Raw genomic sequence first — 8,666 nt, 5'->3', positions numbered from 1 at the left:
AAAATAAAAAATATGAAAAATAAAAAAATAAAATTTTCTGAAAAGTATTTTCTAAAAAATGAAAACAAACAATTCAGTAGGAATATTTAAAACATTTGAAGTGAATTACAAAATAGGCCTCTTAATGGACTTGAGTAGGACCTTATAACTTGTGCAAGTCCAAAGTTTGGGTCCAGCAAAAGGTGAATATTCCCATCTCAAATATGCCACGTATGCAGCACACCTTTGGTTCAGGTACACCTGATGCACAGAATAAAAATTTTCTTACTCCTTGTCAATTTTTTTTTAAAAAAAACATAGGCTGCTACTCGAGCACAGTTATCGCGAGTCTCTCTCTCTCTCTCTCTCTCTCTCTCTCTCTCTTCGCCTTTGAAGCACAGAAAGTCTCTTCAATGGCTTCTCTACTGAACACAGTCTCATCCATACGATTATCGAATGCCAAGACTAATCGACTTCGAACTCGAACTGTTCCACCTCCAATTTCTCTTTCTCTCACTCGTAAGCTCACTCAAATCACTTCCATTACGAACAATTTGTATATAATCATATGTGTATATGTATATTATTATGTGTATATGTAATATGTGTAATTGTTCTTAGGTCGGAGATTGACGGTGAGAGCGACGGAGACTGATGCGAATGAAGGTAAAATGGAATTTGTGTTTTTGTTGTTTTGAGTTCAAATAGGAGAGGTTAAGTGGGGATATTTTTTTCTTAGGGTTTTTGGTTGTTGATTTGTGTAGCAATCAAAGCTGAGGCACCAGATAAGGCACCTGTGGCAAGTGGTTCGAGTTTCAATCAGCTTCTGGGTATCAAAGGAGCCAAGCAAGAGACGGTCAGTCATCAATGTCCGTTTCATTTGTAATTTGTAATTTGTAATTTTTTTTGTTAATTAAGAACAGTATGACAATCTCCAAACTTTACTCAAATTTAAGTGAAACTTTATTTGATATGTGACAAACTCAGATTTAAACATAAATTTGAGTAAAAGCTTTTTTTTTTTTAGATAGAAAATTTGAGTAAAAGCTTTGGTAATGGTAGAGTTGTAAATTTGAAATCTACAAAATGGTCTCAAATTGAGGAAACATTTGATTCTCCCTTGATTTGGGTGGAAAAGTAGGTAAAAGTCAATTCGATACAAGCCAGTGAAGGAGTGGAGATGTTTTTATGTGATTTTTACTTGAATTTAAATGTGATATAATTTTTTATTCAAAGGGTTGGATATGCCCTCATATGAATCATTCCAACAGACAAACTCGAATTTAAGCTTAAATTTTTACTTAAAATACAAGTTTAAGTGAAGGAGTGGATATGTTTTTGTGTGATTTTTACTTGAATTTAAATTTGATATAATTTTTAATTCAAAGGGTTGGATATACCCTGATATGAAGCATTCCAATGGACAGACTCGGATTTAACCATAAACTTGAGAAAGTTTCGTGATAAATTTAAAAGCCACAAAATAGCCATGTACACATTTGAGTCTCCCTAGATCCGAGTTAAAAAAGAGAAAAAAAAAATAAAATAAAATAAAATAAACTCATTTTGGTAAGACTCTGAGTAAAGGAGTGGAGAGAATTGGAGGCTCAAATTTAAATTAGATATGGGTAAAGGGTAAAAGGGCTGGAGTATGGGTTTTTTTTTTTGGGGTAGGGTTATTTGGCATTCACTAAAATAGCACACTTTTTATTTTTTTATCTTTTTTGAATCACATCACCTCTCTACTTTTTTGCACATTTTTTCGTAAAAAGTCAAAAAATATACTTATTTAGATCATCCTAAATAACTGAGGTTGTTTGGAATATGCTATATAAGTGCACTTTTTAACTTTTTGGCTAAAAAAGTAGAGAAAAAAATATGTATGTTTGAGATAACTTTTTGACTTTTTACAAAAGATGTATCTTAAAATATTGTAGTAAAATCAAAATGACCATTCTATCCTTTTTGACTTTTAACTTTTTGATAGTTGAATTCAAAAGGTAAAATAATAATTTTGCCCTCTAGGCTTGCCCCATAAGCTTTGCCCAAATAGTATGGACTTTTTGACTTTTTTAGTAATTTTTTGACTTTTTAGCTTTTGTAAGTTATCCCAAACGAAAGTATAATATGGTTTCAATACACATTTATACACACATGTTGTGGAAGTTTAGCAGAAATTACATGAAATTGTTATAAAGCAATTGCTGTGCTATAGGAAGCACAGGTACAAATATGAGACACAGGTATGGTATGATGTGGACACAACCACAACAATTTTCAAAAAATAAGGACAATGGACAAGCAGTGAATGAAAGTTTCAAATTATGTTCAAAGATTCACTTTACTGTTATTGTCTTCTGCAGGATAAATGGAAGATTCGTCTTCAGCTTACAAAACCTGTTACTTGGCCTCCATTGGTTTGGGGAGTGGTTTGTGGAGCTGCTGCTTCTGGTACCCCTCTTTGCATTGACACTGATAGAACTTTGGCATAAATTTGTACTTGTTTACATTGATCCTATACAAAGTCAATTAAAATTTATAAATATGACTATAATTTTCTTGCATTTGCATTTTATAGTTCATCATTAGTACCAATTCTCTTAAAACCCAACTTCTTCATATCAACATTTAATTACAGCCACTTTGGATTAACAATTTCTGTACTTTGATTGCCAAGGAACAGACACTGGACAAATAAAGTCCGGGAATTGGCATTCCATTGCTATCATTTTATATGTATATGATTACAATTATCTACGCTCCCAATGTGCCTACCTAAAAGATCTGTAACTTGTACAAATCTTTCCATTGTTCCAGTCGTTCCGATTCATGTGTTTGTTATTTAAGTCGTTCACAAAAATATTGATGGAGGAGCGTCTCTTCAACTCCTCGGTATGGGGACATCTAGACATTTTAGGATATCCAAAACTCTTGAAAAACTTATCTCTTTGAGCTTTATGGATGGCTTTCTTAACAGATTTGCTTAAAGAATCTTATTACTTGCCCGATGCTCGCTGTTTCTGTTATTCACTTCTGACTAGTTCCATTCACATTGCAGGAAACTTCCATTGGACTTTGGATGATGTTGCCAAATCAATTGTTTGTATGCTAATGTCTGGCCCCTGTCTTACAGGCTATACACAGGTGCATATCTCATGAATGTAAATTTGGTGTTTGTTCCCACTAGAATGACTGCTTTGAAATTCAGAGTACGTAAAATTTGTGTGTTCTCTCCTTTCTAGACACTCAATGATTGGTATGATAGAGAGATTGATGCTATTAATGAACCTTATCGGCCTATTCCTTCAGGAGCAATATCTGAGAATGAGGTATATAATGATATTAATTTCCTTTTTTCTTACACAACCCCCCCCCCCCCCCCCCCCCCCCCCCCCCCCTCCTTTTTAAAAAATTGTTAAACTATTTCCCTCAGGTAATTACCCAAATCTGGGTGCTGCTTTTAGGAGGCCTTGGTTTGGCTGGTTTATTGGATGTGTGGGTATGTCTTCTATCCATTTTTCTTCCCATAAAAGTTTTTAAGATGAATGTCAGCCCCTAATGCTTGTGCTTTATAGGCAGGGCATGACTTCCCTACAATATTTTACCTTGCTATAGGTGGATCCCTGCTATCTTATATATACTCAGCTCCACCTTTAAAGGTAATTCCCTATTTCCATTTCATTTTAATACTAGGGAATTTGATTGAACACTAACTATGAGGCTCATGTTCTTGCAGCTCAAACAGAATGGATGGCTTGGTAATTTTGCTCTAGGAGCAAGCTATATTAGTTTGCCATGGTATGTCATCTTGTATTTACCCACTCTTAACATGAACTGGTTGGAAAAGAGACAATATGCTTATAAATGCAACCTTTCTCAAGCATTATACCAACTTAATTTATTTTTCTATATTTTTTTATAACCAAACTATTTTAGTTGGTTTTTTAACTTTTTATGAAAAGATGTGCAGAAAAATTGAGAGAATAGTTGACTTTTCGATAGTAACATTTTGGCTTTCTGGTTAAAATAGTCTATTGCCAAACTTGCCCGAGTTTATTTTTGTACAACAATAATAGCAAAGCTTTGTCTCAATGAAATTTCTATACAAGGTTATATTTTGCAGATTGGATAGTTATTATGGTTTGATCATCAATGCAATCAGAACTTTATTCAGTAGGAAACTATAAAAAGGGGTGGGTTCAAAATCTTCCCATGGTATTATGTCATACGTGCATAAGTATGCATTTGAAATATATGTTCTGTGGCACCAGACAAAGTTTTCATGTGTTAAATTTGTAATTTTTTTTTACTGGGTTATTCTATTGAGTGCAATAAGTCTAATATGATTCTTGGCTTCATTGCATAACAATATAACATGCCATGCCATGCCATGCTTTGTTCTTGTTTTTTTTTTAACTACAGGTGGGCTGGTCAAGCTTTGTTTGGAACCCTTACACCTGACATAATTGTTCTCACACTCTTGTACAGCATAGCTGGGGTATGTATTTCATAGAAAAATCTTACCATAGATTTAACGTGACATGAACCAGTTGATACTAATTAACTTTGCTCTTTGATGTTTTAGCTGGGCATTGCCATCGTAAATGACTTTAAAAGTGTTGAAGGAGACAGAGCACTTGGACTTCAGGTTTATTCTATTCTTTTCAAATGTTTCTGTGAATCTTTTGCTATATTTAAATAAATTGTCATGTCTCTAGAATTTGTTGTAACCTTTGTACGGAAATATTATCTGAGCAGTCACTTCCTGTGGCTTTTGGTTCGGAGACTGCTAAATGGATTTGTGTTGGAGCTATTGATGTTACTCAGCTATCTGTGGCTGGTATGTTAAAGAAGTATTATTGTTGTTATTTACTATTATTTGTTATTGCTAGGACCCTTATCAATATCAAGTTACTGATATTGTACTCTTGTCACACACAAAAAGTTGCTGATATTGTATCAAACTCAATGCCTTAATAGCCTTAATATTAGTGCCACCGACATCATATTAGTATCTCAAGAGGAGTTCTCTACTATAATATTTATTAGTAGAAGTCAGGAAGCAAGGTGGTAGTTAGGTTGTATTTGGATTGATGGATCTAAAAAGACATTCAGAGGTTCAAATCCTTGACAAGTTAAATAACATTAAAAGACATCATTAACGAATGCCAGTCATGTATGAAAGATCCTTCTAGCCCTATACACCTCCGTGTGTATAAAAAAAATCTATGAAGTCAAGGAGTATGGAATATGAGCATGGTTGAGTTTGGACCTTCTGTATATACAAAACGATAGCAACCGGCATGCAAGCTGTGTGGTTTTAACCCATCTGAGTCCCTAATCCCTTTACTGAAACTGTCTTTGATAACAGCATGTTCCATTGGCCGTCAACATTCATGTGTTGCATTTAGTGACGACTTATGACAGTTAAAATGAGACGGTCATGACCTAAGAAGTACGGACACTTCTAAGAAGGTGACGTATCTGTGTCGTGGCCGTATCGGACACCAACACTCTTTAGACACTCTTAGGACACGTGTCTGACATTCTTGAAAACGTGTCCTATTTTTAAAATTTTTTAAAGACCCGGATACTCTTTGGACACTTGGAGCACATACATGTCAATTGCTTAAACACACATGTCTATCGATTAGACACATATGAAACTAATTATAAATTTAAACAAAACAACTTAAGATACAATAATAATACAAAACTCATATAAATCTATAGGAATTAGTGTCATATTACATTTTTTATTATCTTTGAGTGATATATTTATATATATAATATATAATAAATATATAAAATTATATATTTCATGCGTGTCTCCCATGTGTCGTGTCTTGCATTTTTTGAAAATTCACGCGTCAGCTTGTCCTTATCGTGTCACGTGTCCGTGTCCATACTTCTTAGAGTTATGACTTATAGTGAGTGATCATATGCCTGATCCTTTTTCAAAAGTGAAAATCCAACCTGAGCTCTCAAATTTGTGTTAATTTGACACTACACATCTTTTTGCTTCAATCTCAAATGTCAAAACCTTAATGAGAACTCTTTCTATCCCATTTTATTTGTCTGTCTTTTCATTTTCGACATTCTCATTTAATATGTCAATGCCTTAAAAATAAATAAAAAAAATCTCATCATCTTCCAATATTATGCTTCGTTATTTTAAGTACATCCCCAATTCCTAAAAAGCTATTTGAATGGGATAAAAGGGTATTTTTCATAAAATTTCTATTTAAAGAGAAATGCTATGTATCACAGATTATTTCACTCTTTTTATCACCTCCTACATGATACTTATGATTTAGTTCCTTTGTTTGAAGATAATTATTAAGAAATTAATATAAACAAATGATGTCTTGTCTTTTCAGTCGGTGATATAAAAGGGTGAAATGAACAGGTGATATAGAGCAGTCTCCTCCTTCAAAAAGTGCTTCCTTAAACCGCAGGCATAATCAACAATGCCACAAAAAATGGGATGGAGAGAGTGAAAGGAGTGACTATAACTTAAGTGGACTAAAATGATAGAAAGAGTGAAAGGAGTGACTATTACTTAAGTGGACTAAAATCAACTAGAATTGCCAAAGTTCTAAGAAAACTTTCGACAACTTAGGTTAGGGAACTTCCTCCCATTTTTAACTAGTAACAGAGAACTTGAGATGCAAAAGCTTGTTGCGGGTCCTTGTTTTTCAGTTCACCTGGCCCATTGAAGATCATACATTGTGCTCTGTGGATTATAATCATACAATGTTGGATTTACTTGTGAAGTTGCTTATTTTGATTAGCGTTTCTTTCTTATTGCAGGTTATCTTCTAGGGGCTGGTAAACCGTTTTACGCCCTAGCCCTTCTTGGTTTAATACTTCCACAAGTCTTTTTCCAGGTAAATAATATCTCTGAAGAACTGACCATGTCATTGCTTTTGGTACATTACACCCTAGTAAAATAAGATAAACCTTCCGAAATGGTTAATTTAAGAGGCTTATTTGGCAAAGCTTTTTTTTCAAATTAATTCTAGTGGATTTTTTTGTCTGATCATTGTAACAAAAGCATTCAATTGTTAGTGTTCTTAGCTTGTGTTCAAAAATAAGGGAAAATATCATAACTAAAAAATGAAAAAACCAATCACAAATCAATATTGGACACAGTTGTTGCTCGTTTGGAGACACATTTTTCACTTGCACTCTATTGATTTGCATTTAATTTCTCCATTTCTCATTAAATAGTAGTACACAAACAAACAAACAAAAATTTAAACTTCTCTTCTAAATAAATGTAACTCATATACTGGTATTTTATTGGATCTTATTTTAAATACTAATGTTTTATTAAAGACTACTTTGAGTTTCTAAGGTCTGTGCTTCAACATGTCATGCACTCTTGCAGTTCAAGTACTTCCTCAAAGACCCGGTCAAATACGATGTCAAATACCAGGTATCTATTTCCTTTCCCAATATGATGGTCTTAGATTACTACAAGTCTGCTTTGAAGTGTTGGACCATTGTAAGAGAGGAGAGAGCGTAGACCTTATCTGTCTCTCTACTAGGCATTTGAACTGGTTTTGATCTCTAATTTCAGGCTAGTGCCCAACCATTTCTTATACTTGGCCTTTTGGTGACTGCTTTGGCAACTAGCCATTGATCATCACAAGTATACCGTGCCGAAGCCAAAAGAAGAGAATACTAAAAATGTGCAGCAACAATTGACAGGCCGACAAACAGCTTCTGCCACACATTTTAAGGTTAGACCAAAGTTTTCCCCCATCCCATTTCATGATGTTCAACACAAGTTCAACCTAGGCAGGTCACCTCTTTTTTTCCTTCTTTCTACGAGTGTTAAACTAAAAAGTGAACTTGATTGTTGTAAAAAGTTCATTTGTGAGTCAGAATATGTATTTTTGCTTACTGTATTCTATTTCAATTAAAAATTGAAAGACTCCTCTTGTTAACTAGGTTACGTTATTAGTAACAATTTTTTAAGACAGTTTGAATCTTGAATAAATTAAAAGAAAAGGTTGCATAGAAACTTTTTAAAAAATAAATCATAAATACCTTCATAGAGAGAGTCCATGACATTCAATGCACATATAAGATTCAAGAAGCCCTCGAGTGAATTAAACCTTAGGTTAATTTATTGGTGTGGTTCACAAACTTTAAACAAACCAACCTCCTCTAACAAACAAACTATACACAAACCTTCTCTATCTCACAAACTCTACAGAAAAGAACACAACAAAATAAACAAACTATACAACCTCTTCAAACTCTACCACAATTACTAGGACTACTACCATTACTACAAAGCAAGTTGTACGACTACTACTACATATTCGCTCTAGGGAACTATAACCACACTTATAAAAACATGATCATCTAGTGATTTCTTGTCTTGAATTTGGATTCATGGATCTCAATCCCTTCCTCTTCCGCTCACTCTCCTCCAGACTTGTCAGTGGTGCTCAGCCTGCCTTTACAACCTATCTCCTGATACCCTTCTGTACCCATTTGCTCTTTCCTAGACTGCCCTTCACGGTGCCTTAATTCCTGGTACCCTTTTGATCCTAGCTGCTCTTTCCTAGTCTGCCCTCCGCAGTGCCCCAATTCTTCGTACCCTTCTTTCCCCAGCTGTTCCTTCCTAGTTTGCCCTCCTTTGCTTTTCCCTTCAACCATCAAACCAAGCA

At 34.3% G+C, this 8,666-nt stretch overlaps 1 protein-coding gene across 1 annotated transcript; it reads left to right on the top strand.

Annotated features, from left to right (window-relative positions):
- The first annotated feature begins 254 nt into the window (after nucleotides 1-254).
- On the top strand, nucleotides 255-7,969 carry G4 (UbiA prenyltransferase family protein). The gene is made up of 15 exons (XM_028265445.2): nucleotides 255-498; nucleotides 601-645; nucleotides 744-835; nucleotides 2,343-2,430; nucleotides 3,038-3,123; nucleotides 3,222-3,308; nucleotides 3,413-3,478; nucleotides 3,555-3,638; nucleotides 3,716-3,777; nucleotides 4,402-4,477; nucleotides 4,565-4,627; nucleotides 4,738-4,819; nucleotides 6,793-6,869; nucleotides 7,373-7,420; nucleotides 7,565-7,969. The coding sequence occupies exons 1-15, from the start codon at nucleotides 393-395 to the stop codon at nucleotides 7,625-7,627; spliced, it is 1,125 nt and encodes a 374-aa protein (XP_028121246.2). The 5' UTR covers nucleotides 255-392; the 3' UTR covers nucleotides 7,628-7,969.
- The last annotated feature ends 697 nt before the right edge of the window (nucleotides 7,970-8,666 follow it).

The sequence above is a fragment of the Camellia sinensis genome, chromosome 10, assembly GCF_055761805.1.
Source record: "Camellia sinensis isolate YWXY chromosome 10, ASM5576180v1, whole genome shotgun sequence".
Taxonomy (NCBI): Eukaryota; Viridiplantae; Streptophyta; class Magnoliopsida; order Ericales; family Theaceae; genus Camellia; species Camellia sinensis.
Note: the sequence above shows the minus strand (reverse complement) of the source record. Positions and strands in the feature narration are given on the sequence as shown.